Raw genomic sequence first — 25,372 nt, 5'->3', positions numbered from 1 at the left:
TGACTTGTGACTAAAATCAGTGGCTTGTACCTGGGCTGTGCTACAAATATGCCCACAGCAGTTTTGATAGCTGTGGAATATTGTAACAGTTTAGCACCATTTTTCAGTTTGCCAGTCTTGCTGCTGATCAAAGGGAAACTCTGGAGTGAGATATTTGATGAAAATCATCTGCTTGAGAATGCAAATGCTCTTGCTTGTCTGGCAATTCCCACTGTTTTACACAGTGACCCCCAGCACAGGCATCAGGGGTTTTTCCTTTGACAATAAAGGAGAGAAACAATTAGGTTTCTGTGGTCCTGCTCATTTTCTGCAGAGGGGGATTCTCCCGTTGAGAGAAGGTAGAGTTCTGGAAAGGATATTTTAGTCACAGATGCAAAAGAGGAATTTGCATTTCCAACCTGATAGTTTGGGAAAAGTAAATAATATCAATAGTATCAAATTATGTGTTCAGTGGCCGGTAAAGTTTGGGTTCATATCAGAAAGATGACATTAGCACTAGCAGAGACTAAAATTTAACTTTCTCTCTAACACAGACATGTTTGTTTGTCAGACGTGGAGGTTGTGCTCTGATGTACAAATACAGCAAAACCCACAGTCCAAATTTGCCAAAGCTTATGTAAGATCTATATTTGAACCTAGATGCACACTTATTTTTTGTTTCCTCTCAAGAAACTGTAATTGAAGCTCTTAAAATTCTTGTTTGTGGATGTTTCGTCTTTCCCAGTCCAATTCGTTTCTAGACCACCATCTTTAGGAAATGAAATTTGACTCAAAATGTTAGGATAGTGGGTATGGACATTAATAATTTTGGAGTGTAACTTAATTTTAAAGCCACATAAAATTGCCAAGTATCTTGGTTTTTGTAACGTAACATTCTTTGTGAAATATTGAAAGGAAAGGTTCTGTGCCTTTTCAATTACTGCCTGAGAAGTGATTTCTCTCTCCAGTTTCTCCTCCTAGCATGGATTGGTACTAGTTTGCTTTATGGCTGAATAGGCATCTCAGTTCAAAGAGGATTCCAAGTGACTGAAATTGTTACACGATGCTCCGGCACCTTGGGCTGGTTATATCACCTCCAATCCAAGTGGTTTCAGTGCAAAAATAGACAAGTTGGAAAAAGAGCAGCTGTCATCTTTTATTCATAGTTTTTAATTTTTTTTGTGCAGTGTTGGTGTGTGTGGAAGGTGCTGGATGAGCCCTGGGGCTGCTGCAGGCCCTGTCCCACAGTGCCAGCCCCCCTGGCCATGCTCTAGAAGAAGCCTTGCCAGGTGGGAAGGTGGTGGCTTTCTTTGAGAGCTGAGCATGTATTTTTGGGATTTTCTGGTTTGGTTTTTTTTTTCAATTTTTGCTCTGGCAATTGCTTGTTGGTTGCAAGTCATTATTGAGACGAGGATTCACAGGGTAAAGAAAACACCAAAAGCCTCCAATCTGATATTTAAGCAGAGCCTAGAGACCTTAGGAAGCAAATGAAGTTGTTTTGGATAGCAGTCAGTGTCTATTTTAAGGCAACTGACACTCAGTCTTGACTCTGTATATTAATAACTTGATTCCCAGAATTAAAATTAGACATGTATTTTTCTTCATTCATACCAGAATTTCTTTGCATACCAGGCTCCATGGACATCATATTCCTTTGGCTAAAAACTGGAAAGAATTAAAAATTTAATCTTCCTTCCACATTGACTCTTTTATGGCTATTTTGAGGGTTTTTTTGGCAGAGCATCTGGAGCTTCATCTCTGCTTTTTTATTTATATAGATGTCTTCATAAATACACAAAGTTTTGTGTCTCTGCCCATTTGCCCTCAGGAGTAATTCTTTTATGCACTTTGTCCAGCTTGCAGCCCCCTCCATCCTGCTGAACCCAACAAGGTGGGGAGGGGGTGCCCTGCAGCCCCAGCTCTGACAGAGGCACCTCCCCTGCTGCAGTTGTTTGCCTCAAATCCTGCATCCCAGATCCTCCTGATACTTGGCAAGCTCTTATGCCCTAAAAGCCTTGGTTATTCTAAATTCCCTGCACTTAAATGTTCTTTCAGAATGAATGCCTTCAGCTCAGAAAATGCTGCCACACTTTGGATAATGGGGTGAGAGGTTTAGCAGTGGTGATTTGTTCTTATGGATGCATGAAAAGTCTGTTATCAGTACTTTTTCAGAGTTAAATTGTGTTTATTCAGAAGCTGTACCACTGGTATGAGTATTGCAGTTTTCTGCTAGCACATTTATATAACCATCAAATTGCTGCAGAGCAAGTCCAGAGCTATTCAAAGCAGATCTTCTGCAGGAGTTTAACTCCAGGGGTCTGCATGTCTGGGTTAGTCTGAGTCATGAAGCAGTGAATTAAAACGTGCACCCTTGACTTTTGATTGCCCCAGCAAGCAGATGAGGAGGAAAAAAACTTTGGCTCACTACCATGAGTTTGTTTGAATTGCAGGCTGTTTCATATTGAGATCAACAAAAGAATATCCTGAAAATATGTTCCCGAAGAATTCAACATATTGCAAGAGTCTCCTTTCCTAAAGGAAAATCATATATAACTTCCAAATTCATAATACATGACCTGCTTTTGATTTCCTTTAGAAATCCTTAGAATTTTACATTTGGAATAAAGACTAGAACCTTAACCTGCCCTCTTGCATGGGTTTGAGATTTGTGGTTTTCTGGGATGAAGGGGAAGGCACAGACTCCCAGCATCCTTCTACATCCACAGCAGACCATGAATGGGAGAAAGAAACGTGGTTTGCCCTGTTAGAAATGTGACATGCATGTCTAAATACTGAGAATCTCCTACATAGCAATTTATAGTGGGAAATTACCAAGGAACTCCATTTTCACAGTAATTTATAACAGATTCAGCCAAAATTAAGCAAGTGGCTTTCCACCTGCCCAATGTGGATATCCATGGGAGGTGTAAGTGTGGCACAACCAACCTGTCCTCTGGCCAGTGAGACTCTGTCCCTGCTGTGCTGGCTGTGCAACTCTCACTCAGAGATCATTGGCAGGAGATAGATTAATTAGTTCAGTAGGGTTTTTTAATTGAGAAAGTAATTTCTTTTGGTTATAAGGTCAGAAGCTGTTATTCCCACATTGTCCAGCCTAATCCTGGTGAGGAGTGAGGTGAGCTCCAATGCATGCTCCAGAGTAACTCTTCCAGGATGGGATCCTGTGCATAGGCAGAAGGGATGACTGTGAGCCTGGCTGGAACAGTTCAGTTGGAGTTCAGTACAAAAAGAGATTTGAAGCAGCAGGAAATGTTGAGAGGTCATTAAGCTGAAACAAAACGTGGGGGAAATAATGCCAGCTATAAAATATATTATGTAAGAAATTCTGTTGTTTTTTATAGATGTTATTTTTTGAATGATGTAAAAATAAAATTTGTGGGAAAATATTCTTGGGTTTAGTTTACACAAGTGTCTCTGTGCTGTTACAGTTAATGTAGAAAGGGAACATAGAGCACACAGATAATATATTATTATTGCTGTTTGCTATAGTAAGTGCAGAATAAGGAGGCCTGTTGCCAAAGACAAGGAAATTGTATGTGTGGAATAAAAATTCTTAACATGATTATCGGATTCTGTTTTCAGCAGCAGAGGCAGCACATTAAAGTGTTCTGGTGTCTGTGGGCTGCATTTCCTGGCTACACTTGATTATGTTTCAAAACATTCCATGTCAATTGCATTGCCCCATGTCTACCTCAGAAATATCCCTGCAGCATCATGTAAGGAAGGGAAATATCATTTTCTCTTTCATCCCACCTGTGGAGGGAGGAACGCATTCCTCCTCCACAGAGCTCTCTGAGAAGGATGGGTTGGTTTCCCAATCAGATGTTGATTCTGGAAAATGTCTGGAGAAACATCTTGACAGTGCCATGGTACCACAGTAGTCACTTTCCACTGAAGCCTTATTACTTTGGTATCTCCTAGGAGTACCTAAAAAACAAGGTTAAGGGAAAAAACCTCCAGCTCTGTCTCTATTTTATTGTGATACACAGAGAAATGCCCACGTCCCATTGCTGCCACAGTCAGCTGTGCAGACTGGAGTACCCACGCTCTCTTCTAGGCAAGCTTTTTAAAAGTATTGTGTTTTTTCAGGGGGTTTTGCTGAGTAACTTACTGATCATGTTTCTTAAGTGGAGAAAAACTGTGAGATGGAGGCTCTGTATGCCTGTATGAGGATTTAGGATTATCCCCAAAGGCCCTACCATGCCTGTGTCTGCGTAGAAATAGTTTCAGTGGTATCTCAAACTTCCGCACTGGAAGCACGAGATGTGTTGTTAAATATATTTAGTGCATATAGGAGGAACCTCTGTTGCAAGAGAGCTTGGTCTTTGGTCTTTAATTTATACAAGTTTTCCTCCTGTACCAGCATGCTGTGAAAAGGAGAGGTGAGGAGGGTGTATTGCTGCGGTGGATCAAACCATAGCCATTGGTGCCATCAAACCTGTGGATGTTTGTGTTGATGCTGGAATAAGTGGGACCTTTTGCAGCACAGAGATCTGGGAGTGCAGCTCCTCTTCCCATTCTGGCTGCACAAGGAACTTCCATGCCCAGACAAAGCCTCCCTGGCAGGGTCAGAGAGCAGTCAGCACTGTTAGAGAGACTTGGGAAAGGTAACTCCAAGCTCAGGGCACAAGCCATGCAATTTTTCTCCCCTTCTTCAGCTGCTGTCACAGAAAAACCAAATGGTCATTTCTGTTTGCTGTAGGCCAGAGATCCTTTATGCACTTCCAAGTTTTAAAACAAATAAATCAATAATCTGCTGTCGTGCTTTGCATGTGGGGTAATTCATTTATAAAGTAAAAGCTGTTAGAGTTTCAAAGCAATGAATCAAAGATAATTTCATTAGTGACTGACTTTATATTGTCCTCATTCATGGTGCGGATTGAGTGATGTGAGTTCTCCTTAATGTGTTTGTGTAATTGTCAAATCTGACTTTTTTCAGATATTTGGAAGGAAACCATCTGCCTGCTGTGCCGAAGGGGCTCTCTGCCTTCAGACACCTGACCCTGATGTAAGAAACACGTGGTTTCAATGCCAGGGAAATTGCATGGCTCTTTCTGCACTGCGCTGTTGGTGGAACATAAATAATTGGTATTTGGAGCAGGGGGGGGGAACCAACACCAAACCCCAAAACCTTCTGTAATTTGAATTTGGAAAGAATTTCACAGTGGACACTGCTGCCAATAAATGCTCATGAAGAGTGAGGTGCCTGAGAAGCCCCTTGCTCTGCAGGACCCCGAGAGGACAAAACTCTCACACAGGCTGCTGCAGTTTCACTTGGCAGATTTATCTGTAAAGGTCATTAGCAGAGGAGACACATTAATTTGTGCTAGATGAGGCAGTATTTATAATGCTAAGGCAATGACAATTTGCATAGCTGTTTTTTCTGTGAACAGTCATGCAGATAGAGACACAGCTAGACTTTGTTCTGTAATTTGCTCCCTGAAATACACAGGAGTGAAATTCCCTGCCTGAACTATTTATCAGGAATTTTCAAATGCAGTTGGAATCAGCTGTGCAGATACTCCAGTCCAATGGGCTGGGCAACCTCAGACAAAAACAACATGGATAAAAAACTGGAATCCTTTGTTTCAAGAGTGTTTTTTATTTAGAAACATCCTAATTTTGCTTTTCAAAGGAGATCAATAGCAAAACAAAATGTTCTGGTTGAGTCTAGAAGACTTTTTAAAATGAAAAATGAAATTTTGTTCTAGTAGCTGTCAGTATCATAAGCATATGGAAGTGGGGTGCCTGGAATACATTGCAAAGCAAGTTGGAACTGCAACTATTCAGCAGTGCTTGTATCATTTATTCATTTGTTCTTTTCATTGAATGCTGTATGCTGGAAATATGCCTTAATGTTTCTCAGTCTGAGGCTTTTTTAGAGGAGTCTGATATGGTTTTCCTTTAGAGCTCATTCAGAGTTGGTCAGAAAATACACCAATTGATAATATGTAACTTTTCAATTGCTTCCAAGCATTTTGCTGTGCAGATATTATGTAATCTTTTCAAAGAGGCATTTTTCTTAATTCATACATGTAAATGATATTTTCTCTGTGTGTTTCTTCAGTGATTTGAGCAACAACAGCATCAGTGTCTTGGCCAATTACACCTTCAGCAACATGACTCAGTTATCGACGCTGTGAGTAGCCCAAAGTTTTGATAACAGCTTTAATTGCTTTTCCAACACCATCTAAGCTGCTGAGCAATTAGCGTAGCTCTTGTTGCTTAAGCATGTGGCTTTCCATGCCTATCTGGTTGAATTAGCAGTGAAATAACCAAAGCCAGCCCAGAGTTGTGACTCTGCTCTCCCCTCTGCAGCATCCTGAGTTACAACAGGCTCCGGTGCATCCCGGTCCACGCCTTCAACGGGCTCCGCTCGCTGCGAGTGCTGTAAGTGCAACCCTCCCGTGCAGCTGGGGCCTGGGAGGGTGCAGTGGGCACGTGGCCATGAATTTTCACATCCTTGTGTCAATGTATTTGTGCTCTGCTGCAGTTTGTCCCGTAGAGGCCAGGGCAGGTGAGTGCTAAAGACATGATTACATACTTGCAGGAGGAGTGCAAATTCATTCGTTTGAATTTCCCTCAGGGTTTACATTATGGAGCTTTTCTCTGAAAGCTCTGGTGCAGGAACTGTCAGGAAAACAGGTCTAAAAAAAACTTCACAGAATCTGTTTCTGCTGCCTGAGCAATGTTTGAGTGCTCCTCAAGAAAAGACTTTTCTCTTAGTCTGTATGCGTTTGGTCGTAGAGTGTGAGTTTCCATTGGATGCTTCAGCAAGTGTCTTTATGGAAAACTTCTGTGCATTTTCAGAATATTTTCCATTGATTCAGATGTATGCAGGGAAGCTAGAATGTGATCTGAAGGGAAGTTAGAAGACCCCACACTAAATCAGTGAATAAATCAGGCCAGTGGCTGGGCACCAGTTATGCTGAGATGCCTGTCTCAAATGTCCTTAAGTTGTGAAAAAAATTATACCTCATATTGACTGGGGGCCTGCTCAGAGATATCCATGTGTGGTTTATTTCTTGGGAGGTCCTTTTCTGCACTCCTCCTTTCTTTCCAGTGTAGCTGCTTTCAGCAGCTTTCTGGATTAAACCATTTGTTTACAATCTCTTGTGAAAGTCATCCTCACATTGTCCCAGAGTGTGGGCTGTGGGCCTGTTCCTCACAGCAAGAGCCTCCTCCCAGCTCTCCTCAGGCATCTGCAGGACTAGCTCCTGCTTCTGTCTCATATCCACTGCCTCTCAGGATCAGAAACAAACCTGGCTTGGTTTTGTGGACACCTGGCCCCACGTGCAGCTGTAAGGAAGGTGCAGCAGGCACCTTCCCATGGCCCAGAAGCACGAGCGGGTCACCAAGACTTGCACAGTAGCCCAAGAGGATAAATTAAATAGCTTGTCTGTGGTGAGTTTGTTCAGTGTGCCAAGGGAGAAAGAGCTCTGAACACTGAAAGCTCAGGACAGAGGAGCTGATGATTGTCCTGAGAGCTTTGAAACTTCACATTGATATTTTCCATTAAAAAAAAAAAAAATTAGGTGACATTCAGATGCAGAAGTTTGTGTTAATTTAAAGAGCAGTGGTTGTTGTGTATTGGTTCTATAAATGTGTAAATGTGGAATCAAAGTGTCAACACGGGCAGTGCTGGGACTGTGGAAGCAATAAGGCAGAGCTGCTTGGCTGAGACCTTTCATTGTGGTTTCAGTGGTAAAACAGATATCTCAGTTTCAGCCTCCCAAATTACAAGACAGCTTTGGATTCCCACTTTTCATTAGTAAAAACAAGAAAGATACGTGATTTGGATTTGCTGTTTTAAGTTTGGCTTGGGATCCTGATTTCTAGCACACTGGGATGGTCACATTTGAGCTGTTACATGAATCCTGAAATTCAGCCACAGATTAATATAGTCTGTTTCATGGCCAAATAAATTATTCCATATGGAGTTGTCTTCTAGCCTACTCCTGATATGCATGCTAGCTTGATTAAAGCTGGTGTGGGGCTCTCTACCCTGAATTACAGTGTAGATAAACCATGCCTCCCTCTTTCTAATAGCCACAATTTGTTCTTTTCACTTCTGTTCTTGCAGGCCACATATGGGCAGAAACAGAGGGCAGTATTTTAATGACAACTGTTGTTTTTTGGATTTTTAAAATGATCTGCTAATCAAAAAGTATCTTCTTCCTTCAAGGGAGAAACCCCCTTGCCTTGCACAGAGCAGTGAAATGGGAATCTCTGCCTCTGCTCCCTGCATTTGGAAGCCTCCAGATTGATTTGATTTATTATGGCCCACAAAACTCTGGTATCAGCTGCAACTTTTGCCACGTGTCATCACTGTTGCTACTAAAAATCAATTCTCCAAAGAGAAAATGGTTTCCAAGAGACAATAGGAAATCTGTTACTGTCAGTTTTTTATTATCCAAGCTCTCAGGGGAACTTAAAAGAGAAAACATCAGCAAAACAATTTTCACTTTTTTTAAAATAAAAACAATATAGGGATCTTATTACTTTTGGCTGTGCATGCCTTTGGAGGTAGCAGACCCTTCTCATGAAGGTTCTCCAAATTCTTTTGTTTTCTGTATTTTTTGCCTCTGTAGTAAATACAGTAAAAAAGTGCTTTGAAAATCAGAATAATCATAGCTGTATGATGCACTTCGTCTTGGACAGATATTTCATTTTGAACTCCCTTTCTTAGATTTTTCAGCACAAGCCCAAGTGAGAAAACTGCAGAGTCAACATGTTTATGTTTAAGCCTTAATATCTATCGTTGTTTACACAATCAGGTCTTTAATCTCAGCCTTCACATGGTTTAACCATCACATAACAGCAGCCAAAGGGTGCAGGGGAGCACAAGAGTCTGGAGATTTTTTTTAATAAGCAGAAGTAGGTTTTTGAGCCAAAGCTATTACAGTGAAAAGTTGTGGATTTGTTTTTCAGTTAATTTGTCCAAAGCTATTCTTCTCAGAAACTAAATATAAACAGATTAAGGAAGCTGAGATTGAAACAAATTATAAGTATTAGAGCTCTCTGAATGACCTGAACAGATTATTTTAAAGATCATTGCGTAATCACATGTTTTTATACGTGACTTAGTTAAGAGGCAAAATCCAAAAATCAAAATACTTTCTAAGGTCACTAAATAATTGTCCATGTTATAGTTAGGGGGAAAAGAGATAAAATGACCTACTGAATATTCTATTAACTGCAGATACTGCAGTTTTACTGAAAACTGGTGGATATTTCCTGTAGCTCAAATCTCAGACAAAAGTTAATATGCATGATGATAAAGCTGTCACCAGTAATCTTTGGGCACAAAGTTTTTGCAATACACTATCATTGCTGGGTGCTGCACTGATTTGTCCTAACAGAAGCATCGGGCTGTTTTTTATGGGGGGTTTTTTTTGTGCTTTGTTTTTGGGATTTTTTTTTTCTTTCATCAGAGAATGATTCCTTTATGCAGTCAATTTCTAGAAGCTGTGCTGTTGTGAGCGTGGAGCAGTGGCACTGTGGCTTTCCCTGACATCTGAGCTGTGCTGGCTCCTGCAGGCTTTGGCACTCCTGGGGGCTCCCTGTAGGTGTTTGCCCCTGATGGGATGTGGCTCTGAGAGCTCACATTTCTGTCTTCACAAAAACACATCCATCCCCCTTGTGTCTGCAGGAGCCCAGGGCTGTGGACAATGGGCTGGCAGGCAGGACGTGGGAAGGGTCTGTAAAAGAAAAACAACCAGGAAACCCCAGCCCAAAAGGATATGTAGAATTCATTTCCTTCCCTGAAGACAAAGGAATAAGTTAGTGAGATTCTGTGTTGAAAGAAGGTTTGATTTCAAGAATTCTCAAGTGTTCTGTTACTCTGTCCTCCAGAGGAGATCCACATCACCTTAAATCCATACCCCTGCTGTTTACTGGAGTTCAGACAAGAGGATCCCTAGAAGTTGTGCTTTTGAGGGAGAATATACACATCAGTGTGTGCTTTAACTGTCCTAATATGAAAGGATTTATTTGACCATTTGCTTATAAGGAGATTTGGTATAAAAATGTGTTCCTGATGTTGATCCAAGAGGAAAGATTTTGTTGAACTGTTGAATTCTCTTGCCACTATTTATTATTGTGAGTTTTAAGGGAGGTTTAGCATTTGTCATTTCATTTTAGTTGCAGGAGTGATGATGTTGCTGACATGATTTTTTTATTAAAATGCAGGCATTTGCATCCATGAAACACCTCAGTGTTTGGGACATGTAATAAAGCAAATCCTTCTAAGGTTTTTGATGGGTTCTTACAGATAAATGGCTATGTCATTCTTCAGCTTCTCTTGGATGTTTCCAGTACACCTAGAAGAGAAAATGTACTCCTTCACAGGATAAATGGGACTGATTACAACCTGAAGATTAATATGTCTGTTTACAGAGAATTGTCTTGCAGTTTAAAAGATCAGCAATAAGCTCATTATGAGCTGCTTATTTAAATGTGCTCATTTCATTGACCATTTTGATGACAAGTGGTTGACTAGGTCTCCTCACATCACCAAAATACTCCTTGTTTAATAGCTGTGGGTTTGTCAGACTCAGTTGGTCATTCTGTACAGAATTAGTGAGTGTGTTTTATCTGGAGTTACTGTGTGGGAGCTCATATCCTTCCTGTTCCTGTGCAGATTAATTTCTTGGAGATACACCCTTATATATGGCAAGTTATTATTAATAGTCAAAAACAAGGAAGGCTTAAAGGAAAATTTCAGAATCAGGATGTTGGAAGGCCATCATGTACATCCTGGTGCAGCTGAAAGTGGTGTTAAGGAAGAAAGGTTGCAAAAAACAGATGGGTTTTTTTTTCCACATAGGGCTGTTGTTTGTTCCACGAGTTGAGATTTGGATTGTTTTAAACCCAGTGTTTCAACAATAGGTACACACACAAATAAAAACTGTGATTGTTGTGTCAGCAAATCACGAGGTAAGTTAGAAAATAAATGACTTGAGGGCAAGAGCTGCTCCAAACCACATAGCAGCATTCTGTTTTCCACCCTCCTCTGCCGTGTCTGGAGCACTGACAGGAATTCCCATTTATGCTTCCCTATTGTAACCCACGCACAAATGTGGGTCTTTTCTCAGAAAAGAGACAAAGTGGGTGCTTAAATTGTCCTGGAAACAGTGGAGAACCCTTCCACTCCTTTCAGCAGTCCTGAAAATGCTGCTAAAAATGATAGCTTCTTTGCACAGGGTGAATAAGTCCTAAAACAACCGATTTCAGGTGCTTTCCTTGGTAGCACAGAGAGGTGTTTTTTACTGTAAGAATGGGAAAGTGTGGTTGTATTTACCCTCAGGGACCCTTACTCTCTCTCCTAGGATCTCTCTGAAGTCAATACTTAATTTAACTTTCACAATTCATATTTCCCCTGCTCTGTTTTTGCTGTGCCTCTGGCTAATGGGATTCTGAAAGAATTCTCTGAAAGAGAACACGGGGCTGGATGTGAGGGTCCACTTGTCATCAATACATTTTTAATGGCATAAATGGTATGTCACATTTTTAATTTACAGCAGCACTCACCAACAGTTCTGATTGCATCATTGTTTTCAATGCCAACACCTAGAGGCAGAAGTGATAAAGCATGGAAGTTCGTGAGTTGCGAAACTCACAGAAACTCTCAAAGAATCAAAATTAAATACCCTTTTTAAGCATCCATTCATTCAGTTGCAGGGAGCAGGCAAAATACTGTGGTTTGATACCTTCTTGCTTCTCCCCCTTCTAGGACACTCCATGGAAATGATATTTCCAGTGTTCCTGAGGGATCTTTCAATGACCTGGTGTCCCTATCCCATCTGTAAGTACTTCTGCCTCACTGAATCTCTTGGATTGATGGTTTCAGATTTGTAAAACAGCATATATTAGTAGGATTGTATAGCTTTTTTGGTTTTCATGCTCACTTTTCATAATGTGTTCTGGATATTCATAGTGCATCTGTTCAAAGAAATAAAAATTGCTAGGACCTGTTGTTATTAGTTATAAAAATATTTTCTTAAGGAAAACCAAATGAGCAAGTGTGACAGTTTTCTCTGCTGTGGACTTTGTGTTTAAGGTTTTCTTTCAGCATTGTCAATGTGAAATGCAGAGCATATTATGGTTTAAGAGTGAGGCAGGAAACCTCCCACAAAGAGAAAATATTAAGCAAATGTGAATTCTTTGCTTAATAAGTGTCATATGTTTTGCATGCTGGAATGTTGTCAGTATATGGACTTGTTGATGAATCACTACTACAGACATATATATTTAATCACATGGAAATTGGTCATTTCACAGCATTAATGCTTCATTCCATAGTTTGCAAAAACTATTAGGCATTTCAGCTCTTTGAGGAAATTCCTATTACACTGGTAGAGGGCCAGGAGACTTTCAAATGCAGTGTAGTTGATGAAAGAACAAACAAAGAGCTGCAATGGCTCCAAACTAAACTTGAGTGACCAGAAAATGCTTTTTCAGTGAGATAGTGTGTGATACTTCACACTATTAGATAATTGATGTAGGAAAAGCAATTTTTTGCAGCAGGTTTCTTGATTACTGTCCTCAGTTAATCAGTGGGCTGAGCATGTGTTGGTCCCTCTGTGAAGTGAGTGGTTTCACAGGCTGATGCAGATGTTTTGTGCCCTGATGCTGATGTACGTACAAGCAGATATGTGTGCATTTAACATAGGTTTATATCTATTTATTTTCTCTTTTTAACCTTTCGCATGCCCTCCAGAACACTTTCCTGAACACCAGATTGAGATTGTATTGAAGTGTTTTCTGGGTAGCAGATAAATCCCTGGCAGCTCTATGTCTCTGTTCCTCTATGGACAGTAAAAAATAAAAATATCTTAGATTGGTAGGGACAGAAATCATGAGAGCAACTTGAGCAGAGGAATAATCTGTTTCCAGCTTACACCTTGGTATCATTGGTTTTGCACGCTTGTTTTTCCCGTTCCCAGATTAGTCAAGTCTTTCTGTGTGTTTGGGATTGAAAGTCTGGCTGAGCTGAAGCCCTGTACCAGCTTTTGGGAGTGCAATGACACCTTCCAAACTGGGCATCTGGCTGCTGGGGGTATTTTCAGAACTCCAGGAATAAACAGAGCCTGTTCCATTTGTTTGAATTTCCCTCAGGGTTTACATTAAATGAAGTGGAGATCCAATTTTCCTGGGTAAACTATTCACCTTAGGGAGTGATAAAATCCCCTTTGGCCCAATACAATCTCTGCACTCTTTCTGTTTAGATGTATGTGCTGCCAGAAATGTAAAATACACAAAGCCCAAATGAACAGTAATAAATAGGATCCATAAAATAAATAAGACCTGTCTGGGGTGTAATTTGCACAGTTGAGCAGTTGGATTTTACAGTACAATTGTGCTCTCCGGTTTCTTAAAGAGGATCCTGAAACTTTTAGGAACCACAATGAATTTTTTCCTCACATGCCCAAAAAAGCTGTGCTTACTCAAAACCAAGTCACACATAAGTGAAAATAAATGCATTTTGAGCCCCTTCTAATAACACAGATCTTCAAGGAGAAAGCATGCACTTTGAGTCAGTTTGCAAATTACACAAGACTTGCTACCCATCAAACTCCTAAGGCATGGGAGAACAAAAATTTGTCCTAACTGTGCAAGGTGTGGCTGATGGTAGGATTGGTGTTGTGGCAGGGGAGAGCTGAGTACCAGGGTGTGGAAAGGATGCTCAGTCCTCAAGCCTCCTGTGGCTGGACAAGTGGGATATCAAACTGGCTTTTAGAATTGCAGAGACGTGTTTGTGTAGCATAGACAAAACTATGGATTTTAGTCAGTCTTTTGCAATAGTTTTGAGTTGGTCTGTAAGTGGAAAAACAAAAGTGAAATCTAGATGGTCCAAACACTTTCTTCAGAGCTGTTTAAAGCCTACAGGAACATTTTCACCAAGTTTCTTTTATGTCATGAACATCAACTCACTGTAATGGAAATATCACAACAAACTACATAGCTTTAGCTCACTGAATTTGGAGGTAGGTTTGTATGTGCTGTACACTGCTTTTGTTAATTCTTTATTACTTCATTTAGTTGAATCACATAATTGTCTATTTAAGCCATGACTCTACGGACATTTTTAATCCAGGGCAATTAGAAGAATGGTACAGCACTGCTGTAGGATTGTGTATAATATTACTTTAATAAGGGCCCAAATTACTTTAAAATCTGCTGGGATGAAAGTGGCACCTACACAGTTGGGTCAGGTCCTGCTGTTGCTGTCCTCACCATTCACTGATTCAGTGTCCCAAACACTGCCCACATGCAAACAGATCCCATGGCACTCCAGGGATTCCACAAACCCTTGGGAACAGATGATTTGAGTACAGCAAGTATTTCCAATATATTTCCCATAAACAGCTCAGATTTCTAATCATGCTGAATTATCTTCTCTTTACTCATTTTTTTAACTGTCTATAAAAATAAGTTGTCCCCTCCTCTTTTTTTCAACATTGTCATGGATAGAGTTATTTTAATTGACTTTATTCAGAGTTGCCCCTAAACAAAATAAGTGTCTGAAGAGAAGTATTTGCCCAACATTTTGAAAATGCTTCTGCTGGTATTTCCTTACAGCAGAAGATATTTTTACCTTCTGGAAGTATTTTGCTATAATAGGCAAAGAAATTGAGAAAGTATGTGAGAATTCATGAATGAAAATACAAGAATTATCTCCAGTTCCTAGAAATAAATTTTTTAAAAATCAAAAAAATAACCCCAAGCCAAACCAAACCAAACCAAAAAAATAAAAGGCAAAACTCCCCAAACAAAGCACAAACCACAAACAGAAGCGTGGAAGGATACATTTCTGAAGTTGTCAACAATGTTATTAGTAATAATTTTTAGTGACTATATGGAAAAGCTTTATTTCTAACGTAGTTTATAAATATTAATTAACATGGTAACAAGCTTTCCGTTGTCCTCCCACTCACATTTTATATACGGCAGTTTCTCAACACTAAAAATTTCTCAGCTTTCACTGCTGCATTTTGTTTGACCTTGGACAAGTGAGCCAGTTGATCACAGTTCCAGGGTCAAAAAGTCAACCCAGTAGTTTTTTTCTGTTGTAAGCAATGGATTTACAGGAGGAGTGGATGGGTATTTTTTAATGCTGAGCTGCAGTACACATTTAATTTTGATGAATGAGCCCCAGACAGGGTTTGAACCCATGAACTCTCATTATGAATCTGTCTAGGGCACAGTGGGTTCATTAGTCACTCCAATAGAAATGTATCAACAAATTTACTGAGGTTTCTATCTTAATATCCTGCCTGATATGTTTTTATTTGAAAGAAGCTTGAGTTTACAGTACCATCTTAAAAATAGTTTGGGGCAAATGCAGAAATTTTAAAGTCTAAAATCTGATTTGAATCATTGGTTTCTTTAGTATCTCTTCCTTGTGCTATTCTTTATTTAGTTTATTTTCCTTTCATGTCAATTCAGGTGTTGTACAGCTGAAGTCTTACATTGACTTTGAGCAAAATAAATACAGACTTTCAACATGCTTGTCTTCACATTTTAAACAATTCGTTGGCCTCAATCTGATTTTTCTGAAGTGTGAACTTTTTTTGTAATTGACTGCCTGAAAAGACACTTTCTTTAAGAGAAAGTACAAATTAGTCAAGATAGCACCTAAATTTAAGGTTAAAAGTTTGGGGTTTTTTTGGATAGATGTCCATGAATAAAGGAAAAATTCTGAGAATTATAATTTCACTATATAAATGCATCTTCTACAACTATTTGACCTAACTCAAATGATGGGTCAAGCAGCAAATGTGTTTTCAAAGTAATAAATAAACTTAGCAGACACTGGGTTGCAGTTTGGAAAATGGAGGTATCTTCTGCATATGTGTTTCATCTGGTGAGGAGTCATTAATGTGAGTCATCAGATCCAAACTAAATTACTCAATTCAGGGTTAGAATACGCTTAGGAAGGACAGAGAATTAAAGGGAATCAATGTGATGAATTTGATGAAAGCAATATGTCTGGTGACATTGCTCAAGCACAATTGTTTGGAAAAGGGATTTCTTCTTAGGTGTTTATATAACTTCCCTAACTAATGATGGGAAGAAAGGAGAAGAGCAGGAGATTAATCTAAAATTCTTCCTGAATACTCAACAGGTCTTTGCCTTGTTGGGAAACAACAATGTAGAAATGTAGACTGCACCATGCCTTAGTGAGATCAGAGCTGTTTGCTATCTTTGCCAAGTAACCTGTGCTAATTGTTCTGCACCTCGAGGGCCCTGGGCACCAACCCCCTGCACTGTGACTGCCACCTGCGCTGGCTGTCCGAGTGGGTCAAGGCGGGCTACAAGGAGCCCGGGATCGCCCGCTGCCGCGGCCCCGAAGCCATGGCGGACAGGCTGCTGCTCACCACGCCCACACACCACTTCCAGTGCAAAGGTAGGAGCGTGGCACCCTCTGCCCTGGCCTCCCCACTGGGCTTTGCTCTCACACCCTTGGTTTTGCGCGTTGTCGGGGAGTTGGGGTTGGGGTTTGTTTTCCGAAACGTCGTGTTCCTTGCAAGTTGTGTTTTCCTATGTTTTCCCCAAAGTGCAGTTAGCTGCTCCACTAAGGAGAGGAGAAGCACTCCACTCTCCCCTAAGGCAGGAGAACCATTCCACTCTCCACTAAGGCAGGAGAAGCAGGGAATCTGAGAGCAGTCAGTGTTCCTGATGCTCACACCAGGTTATGTAATGGCATGTTAACATATAGGGTGTTGTTAGAACTTATTAGAACAAATAATTTGTTTTGGCCTGTGACTTAACCCAAAAAACCTGAGAAAATAAGAGGTATTATAAAAACATAGAGCACTGCAGTTCTTATGTACATTTACTTGAAAACTAAGAGACAGAGAATTCTTGAAGCAAATATTTACCAAAGAGTACATTTTCATCTGCAGATCTCCAGACTGTTCCCATCAGTGGTGATTCAGAAACTGCAGATTACAGAAAACATATCATATCTGAATTCTGTGTGCATTCATTCAGGAGAGGGTTGGGGGGCAGCTCGGAACAATTTGGCGTGCTCATTGACAGGAGTGTACTGCTTTAGAGAGCACTCAGACAGATGATTCACTTTTTTGTGGATTAAGTAGCTCATTAGTGAGTGGTGATGATTTAAGTCATATCCGTATGTTGTCGTAAAAAAAGAGTTTTGTAGTTTTGCTTAGCTTACCAGCAAGTGCTTGAAGATGGAGCTATATTTACAGTGGAAAAGATGGATCAGTAGCCTCTCTTAGAAATGGAAATGAGGGCATAAAGCCTGTTTTTATGTCTCTCAGAGTGCCATGCCCATTTACAGTGCTGCCTGGCACGGTGATTTTATAGGTGCTGGAATTAAACTGCTGAACAAACAAATGGTGGTGTTGGGGTGAGTTTAAAACACAGGTTCCCAAGGTTGAGTGGAATTTTATGTCCTTTCAAATATATATTTAATAACTGTAACCTTATAATTTAATTACTTTGAAATGTCAGTCTCAAAACTGTCAGAACTCTGATCATAATTATCAAACCAGAGACTTCACAACAGTCTCTCAAATGTGAAGTACAAATATAAGTAGTAAAAATACCAAATAATGCAGTTGTTCCCATGAAGTGAATCAAAGAAAATAATTGATTTTGTATATTACACAGGATCTGAAAATTAAACCAGGAAGAGACTGGATGTCTTATTCATTCTGAAACTGTGATATATCAAGGGTTACACTGATTTTCTCTCTAAACTAAATATGTGACTCTTAGTCAAGAGATCAGCACATCTGTGATACAGGATATTAGATGTAGTTGTATGCTTCCTATGTAAATATTAGATTGGTCCACTAGAAAGCTCATGTTCTTTCTAATATGCCAAAAGTCCCCATAGCTTGCTTTAGCTGAACAGAAAAGGAGAAAAAAAAAGTGTTGATTTGGAGTTGGTGTTTGCACAAGCAGAAACAGTCGATGGTCTGGACAAGTGGCAGTAAAGTTCAAGAAGCTCTAGGCCCTTGAAAAAATCACCTTTGCTCATGAAAATACAAGTATTTTGAAAACCAGGGCATGGTTTGGCAGTCTCACTGCACCCTGTTCCTATTTCAGGGAGTGCTGAGCCCTGACCCCCAAAACCGTGGGTACCAGCCCCAAGAGCTGGCCCATGCTGGGCTGGGTACCTTGAGCTGCTGCGTGAAGGTTGTGCTCAGATGTCCTCTGTGACCTCCAGGAACCTTTACATTAGGAAAAAAATGTAACAAGTAGTTTAACTTATTCTTGTTAAAAATATGTTTTTAGCCTGTGCCTGAGCAGGAGGTTATGTCTCAGCAGAGCCAAGGAAATAAAAGTGTGTTATGTGCAAGTCATGCAAACTCAGCTCTGCTTTTTATTAACTTGCCCTCCCAGCTATGCAGTAGAGGAAAGGAATGTGCTGGGCTGAGGGCATTTTGCTATATGGATTTATAAATCAAATCCACAAGGGCAAAGTAATGAACTACTTAACTGCTAGGAACTAACACTGTTCTTGTTAGCTCCTACATTGATTAGCTTTGATCTATGACGTAGAAATAAATGGAAAATGTACACGTATTATGAAATAAATAGTAGAACAAATTCTGGCTTACTGACCTCTAGATCTAAAAGAGAACACTGCTGCCTGTCTCCTGAGCCCTCAGAGGAGCCACTTTTGTTTATTCTTTGTATATTTTACCATCAAGACAAATGTAACTCAGATATGTTGCATTCCAGCCCCTGATAGTGCCAGGAATTCAGGTGTGATTTCCTCTTCCAAGGTAAAAGCATGTATGGCATGCAGTTAGGCATTAACACAAAGATAGACTAGGATGACAGCAGTCCATTTAATTTTTGGCATTTTTTTCTTCCTGTGTATTTCTCCCTCATTACTGCCTGTGCACTCCCAGTCAGTCCCTGAGGCACCACCATCACTGCAGGACAGGACACAGCCCAGTGCTGTCACCTGAGACCCTTCGGCCCCACTTCTGCCATGTTCTTGCCCTGCTGGTGCTCTGCAAGCATTCAAAGTGAACAGTGGAGGTTTATAACTCGTGCAGGACCATTCAAAGCAAATCCCTGGCTGGAAGGGATTTTTTCATCCTAGTTCTGGTAACTCTGGAGCTTCACCTCCTCTTGAACATCAAATTTAAGCTTCTTTTCTTCAGTTCTAATATGTTTCACAATTTAGTCCTTCTTACCATTTATCATGCAGTAACAGAAGCTCTATACCCACTTTTGGTTAGTACAAGACCAGTTTTAAATTATTTTAAAAGTTTTTTATTTTAAATTATTTGAAAATGAAATACAATTACTTTAAGGTCTTTACTGCCTGATATAATTTCAGCCACTTTAAAGTGCTAGGTTTTATTTTTTTACATATAAAAGCCAACGAGTTAATACTTATTAATATTTGAAATGTAGCCATTTAAAAAATCACCATGTTTTAACTGTGAATATAACTGCCTAAATTAGCTTTCTGTAAAATCTCAACCAGAAAATATTGATTGACTTGGGACCCCAAATGTAATTAGTGTTGTTTTAGTCTGTGTTTGTTTTCCTGCTCACCTACAAACTTCACTACTTCGCTGGAAGATTTTTGCTACAAATATGAAGGATTTTAGATGGTTTAAATATGCTCATGTTATTTACTTGCATACATTTACATATTTGCGTATTTGGTTTTATTGCACTTTGCTGAGATAGGTCAGTGTTGATCATTCTTCTGGGCAGAAAGGGAAGAAAATAAGTTTCAAACTCTGCTAAAATTAAGGATGGTAGAGCACTTTGCACCTAAATATTCCCATAAGCTTCTAACTAAATCTGCCTTGTATATGGTTTTTATTTATGTTGTTGCATCTGCACTTTCATTCTTGTTATCAGCCATAGAAATGTCAGGTTGCAGTTCCCTGGGGTTGCTGTTGCAGGATTTCCAGAACTGAGAACAGGAAAAATTGCTGAAAGCCGTATATATATATAACCCACTCCCTGGAGGTTCCCAACATGCTTTTTTCAGAGCATATGTTTGCATCTTCAGGAGAATATGAGCATCATTGAGACTTGCCTAGCACTTGATTTAAGCACTTAAAGCCTCTCTGATCCCTGGGAATCCCGTGGTGTCGTGCAGTGCACCTGCAGCATGAGCATTTGTGCCAGTGCTTGGGGAAGATGGCTGTGTGTGCATGGGAGGTGTTAATTCTGCAGTCCAGCTCTCTGCTAACGCTCTGTGTGTGCCTCTGCAGAGCCAGTGGATCTCAGTGTGGTGTCCAAGTGCAACCCCTGCCTCTCCAGCCCCTGTAAGAACAACGGGACGTGCAGCAGTGACCCCGTGGAGCTCTACCAGTGCACCTGCCCTTTTGGTTTCAAGGTATGACTCCAAATAACTACATGAGGAGCAAGGAGCTGCTCCCCATCACTTGTGGTTCTTTAATGGTTGTGCTGTGAGAAGTTAATATTACAAGCACTGGGCTCCAAAGTTCCTTGCTCAAGCAGGTTTTGTGTGACTTTTCAGCTGTGCCCTGCCACAAATTTCATCCTGTGCACTTGGAAGGGCTTTGCTTTGTGCTGTGACTACACAGATCATCCTGAGAAACTTGCTCTGGTTGCTCCTGTTTTGAGCTGGGTGGTTGGGCTGTTGAGTCTCCAGAGGTCCCTTCCAGTCGTGGGCATTCTCTGATTCTGGGATGTAGATATCCATATAAAATGCCAAGTTGGTTTTATCCTCCTTTTCGTTTCTTGTTTTCTGCCAGCAACCAGATCACCATTTCATAGCTCCCAGACAAAGGGAAGGCGGTTCCAATGACAATTCAGGGCCAGGTTGGTCCATGGTGACAGAATGTTGACACCTGGTAGTTTACACCCACCATCACAGGCTGATGAGCAGAAGGGTGACCCCTGATCAGACACAACCCCTAAATCAGCTGGCCCTGAATTCAGAGCACTGATGTCCACAGAAGGATCTGCAAATATGAATCCTGTGGATTCCAGTCATTGTGGGCTTCCTGATAACGCAGTGGGAAATATGGAAAGGGTCATTGAGTAAAGCAGTTTCTTCAGCAGTGATGGATAACGCCCCTTGTTCACCCTGCACTGTGAGAGCTCCAGGACACCAGGGCACTGTCCCAGAGCAGATGTAGCTGGAAATCTAGCTCAGGAGTCAGTAGCTGAAGGATTATGTGTAAGTGATAAATGAGGCATATGATCTGTTCACAGCCTGGGGGGTTTCAGGTGCTATGGCCAACGGAGGCTGCATCCTACAGATTGGGATTTTATTATTGGCCTCTTTGGATACTTCCTACAGTCCTGGTCAGTTGAAACAGATGCTCATAAAACACAGAGTAATAAGAATTACAGGGGAAAAAAGGAGGGCAAAACCAGACATTCATGTGGAAGCAAGCGCAAGTATCTGTGTGTTACGGTTCAGGTAGGATTTAGGAATTAATTGGTTCTGATTATATCACCATTTCCCTTCTCTGTTTTCCTAGGATGCATCCCAGAGTAATTGACAGAAACATTGGGAAAGGGAAAATATAAAGCTTATTTCTTCTATTTCACCCTAGTGCCCCTAGTCAAGAATAATAACAGTTCTCCTAAATAATTGAAAAAGGCATTGGAAATTTCCTGTCATTAGAAACCTTTCTACCCATTGGCATATCAACCAGAAACTTTGCTAGGATTTAAAAGACTGTATTGTCAAAAATCGTTTTGAAAAGAATCCAACTTGGTAACAACTTGCAACTACTTGATAGCAAGCTGTTTATCTGCTCAGGTCTGTAAGAAAATGGTCATTTAAATTCCATTTTTAACATAAATTGTGTTGAATTCTTCAGGTGGGAACTTGAAAAGCAAATTGTTTCAGAGCTAGCAGGTGAACACATAAGTCTTTGCATATACCTTACTCTGTAAGACATGTATCTTGGAGCAGGTATCCAGGTTATTCTAAGTAAAAATATGTTACGAGCATATCTTCTCTTTTTTGCCCTTAGATTTTTGTTTGCTGGTTGTTCTTTTGGCTTTTTGCAGTATTCCTTATTCACTGGGATAGATTAGATAGAAAGTTACTGGTATGGATGCATTGATATTGCTAAAAGTCATGTTTATGAAGGGAAGATTTATTAAAAAGAAAAATCCAGAATAATCCTGCAGTTTATCAGCGTGTTTTAGTGTGCATGAAACCCCAGGATTCATCATTTTCCTTGAAGGGGTTTTGGTAAACACTTGATGTGACTCAGTTTAAACATCTCACAGAGCATGCAGCTTTTCTCCTCTCTCACACACTTTCTCAGGTGACATCAGTGTGTGAATGCAAAGCCCAAAACCACTGTGAGCTTGTAAGCACCAAGCTGCCAGCCAAGCATGGCAAAGAGCAATCAGAGCAGGCATGGCACTTGGAGCTGGGTTTAAAAATACTGGCTAACAGTTCAGGGAGAATTGGTGGAAATTGAATAAGCAAAAAAAGAACTGTGTGTCTTTACCACAGGTTTTTGAATAAAAATGAAATATGACAGGTCCAAATGCAAACCATATGAAAGGAACACTCTATCTACCACGCAGTTCTCCACCAGAGATTCATGCTAATTCAATAACAATACCTTGCTTCCTTCTCACCAGCCAGCACCAAACAGCTCCATCCATCTGGAAGCTATTTCCCAGACCTTGATAAATTGCCCTAAATCTGCCCTCTCAGCATTTGTTTTTCCTTGTTTGATGTAGATTTTAAAAAAATCCTCTGTGGAAGAGTGCATCAATAAAGTGAAAAACCCACCCTTTTTCCAAATTTAAGCTGACAGCTTTGTAATGTTCCCTGTGAGGGGACAGGCATTACATGAGGCTTTCTGGGGTTTCTGTGCTCATGCCAGCCTGCAGAAAAACACAGGGCAGAAAGTCACCTCAGTTACCAGCTGCCAGAGTGGTGCCTGATGGATCAGGACATTCCCCCAGTTAACTGCATTCCCCAAAGCCTGTGGGCTGGTTTTCACTGTCACACTGATGACGGTTCCATCTCTTACTTTTCATGTATGTTTTTGCTATTGAATGTATACTTTGTGGGGCTTTTAGCAATCTTAGTGCTGCCCTTGATGGTTTGGGTAAACTCAAAGTGAGATAAGTCATGGACCACCTGAGCTGCGAGGCTGGAAGGCCCCAGGGGTGTTTGATGAGGACAGAAACAGAGATTGCTCACTCAGGAACGGGCAAGGCTGAGCTGATAATGATCTTTGCTGCTGCTCTTTCCTTAAAATGGGTGATGAAAGTGCTTGTTGGAGATAAAGCGTGGCTGACACAGTGCTGTTGTGGCTGTACTTTGGGGAGAAAGCCCCAAGGAGTGGGGTATGGCACCTCCAGTATCTGGCAGGAGCTCCAGGGTGCCACCAGTGCTGGCAGGAGCTGGCTCTCCATGTTGTAAGACTCATGTTTTCATATTAAACACAGGCATAGGGGTCATTTTCCAGTGGGTTGTTCTTGTTTTGTTTTTTTTTTTCTCTTCTCCATAGCATTCTTTGAATGATGATTTAAATAATATGTGTGGTTTAGATTGTAAAGTCTGATTGTAAGTGGAGAGATGGAGCTTTCTCCTGCTGGAAATGCTACTGGCCACCTGCAAAAGGCACTGAGTGCAGCTGGGGCTGGGAAATAGATAACAGGAACCTACCAGTTCATTGATTCTGTCGAGTGTGTGGCTTGTAAGTATTCCCACTGATATTGCAAAACTGATTCCATGGGTGTTGGAATTCAAGAGATTAATCAAACTTGCAATCAATAAGTCATTGGAAAAAACTTCACTTGAATAACTGTAGGAAAAACTAAGGTGAGTGAAACCAACACTCCATGTATTTTGTCATTGCTTTATTCTGAATATGCCCTTTTGGAGTTTTTTTGGCTGATTTTTGTCTTTTATACTTACTTTTTCTTAAAATTGAAGTAGTAAAAAATAAAGAATAATTTGCTTTCTTTCAAATAGAATTATTGTAGAACAGGGGAAATAGTCTAAAATACATTTTTGTTTTGCCTGAATTGAAAGAACATTGCCAACCCAGAACAGGAAGTGCAGTGCCTGCCTAGGAATGTCCGCAGCCTCTCTGATTGCTCAGGTAAAGGAGCCAGAGCTGCTGGAATGCAGATGTTTGTCACCTCTGGGTTCTGCTGGCACTGAAAGCTGTCTGAAATGGAAAGTGAAGATAGGTAAAATTGGCACATCCCACACTCCAGGCACCAGATGCTGATGATGGCTGTGGCTCTAAATTTTATCCAAATCTATTCACCTCCCTCTTGAGTTCAGCCTGTCCTGACTTTTCTTGCAGACCTGCGGTGTCTTAAGGGTTCAAGTAATTTCACCAATCATCCAGAATGACAGATACAATTGGAAAAATCCTGGGTAAAGCTCTTGGGCTTTGGAGAGACAGCATTCTTTGCAGCCAGACTCTTGTGGTGGGAGGCATTACAGTGAAGCCAGAATGATATTTAGTGAGGAAGCTGGCTCCAAATTTCTGCTAGGAATTTGGCTCTTCCCCCTCCCCATCCCCCACGCCTGGTTTTTGTCCCTGGAAACAAGTTTAGAAGTGGAGAGTCCCAGAGCAGGATGTCTCTGGGAAATGGGGGATTCACACAAATCCCATGTTATGCACTGATTAAAATTCTGTGCCGGCACTTGAGGGGGTCAGTGCAGCTGAGCAGGAGCTGTGGCTGCTCAGCCCGAGGCTGACAGGAGGTTTTCTCAGCAGTGTCCCCATGCCACAGGTGCTGCCCTGGCTGCACCCCTGGCTCCTGGGGTGCAATGTCCTGCCTGTGCAGGGGAAATTTGCTGTTGATTTATTTAAATCAATTTGCACTTCACCACGGCGAGGTTCTGCAGCCTTACACAAATAATGTGGGAGAGCCCTGCAGTAGGGGCAGCCTGGGGAGGATTCAGCACAGAGCTCAGCGTGGCTGTGGTGGTGTGTGCTCTCCTGGGGCCACACAGAGACTATTCCAACGGGGCAGTTTCTCAGTGATGCTGACTTGGGTGGGGTTGAGTGGCTGTAGCCCAGTGTAGAGTTTGGCTTTAGCTGTGCCTGGTTTGTCAGGCTGATCCCGTGTGCAGATGTAGCTCTGTGCTTGTGTTTCCTTGGCTCTGTTAACACACACGTGGGTCCCCATTATTGTGGGAAATTTAGGACTCCTGAAGAGCTGACTAGTATGATTAAGCAGAAGCTGTTCATTGTTTACATTACACACATATTTATACATTCTGCAAGCTAATAAGTACACACTTCTTAATTGGTGCCTTTGTCTTGTTCACTCATTTTCTGCCTGCATTTCTTGGAGTAATGACTGGTTACGGTCCAGGTGTTTCACAGTCCTCTGTTATCCAGTTATTGCTGTCTTGGTATTCGGTTTCTCAGCCTTTTCTTTC

The 25,372-nt window shown here is 40.9% G+C and overlaps 1 protein-coding gene across 2 annotated transcripts in view; it reads left to right on the top strand.

Annotated features, from left to right (window-relative positions):
• The window catches only part of SLIT3 (slit guidance ligand 3), a 471,830-nt gene that overhangs the window by 380,661 nt on the left and 65,797 nt on the right, over positions 1–25,372 (top strand). For both annotated transcript variants that reach the window (XM_041397819.1, XM_041397817.1), the window contains exons 22-27: positions 4,937–5,005; positions 6,065–6,136; positions 6,316–6,387; positions 11,732–11,803; positions 16,245–16,408; positions 20,226–20,350. In XM_041397819.1, coding sequence (XP_041253753.1) covers positions 4,937–5,005; positions 6,065–6,136; positions 6,316–6,387; positions 11,732–11,803; positions 16,245–16,408; positions 20,226–20,350 — 574 coding nt within the window. The remainder of the gene's footprint in view (positions 1–4,936; positions 5,006–6,064; positions 6,137–6,315; positions 6,388–11,731; positions 11,804–16,244; positions 16,409–20,225; positions 20,351–25,372) is intronic.

Source organism: Onychostruthus taczanowskii, unplaced genomic scaffold, assembly GCF_017590055.1.
Source record: "Onychostruthus taczanowskii isolate IOZ18803 unplaced genomic scaffold, ASM1759005v1 scaffold14, whole genome shotgun sequence".
NCBI lineage: Eukaryota > Metazoa > Chordata > Aves > Passeriformes > Passeridae > Onychostruthus > Onychostruthus taczanowskii.
Note: the sequence above shows the minus strand (reverse complement) of the source record. Positions and strands in the feature narration are given on the sequence as shown.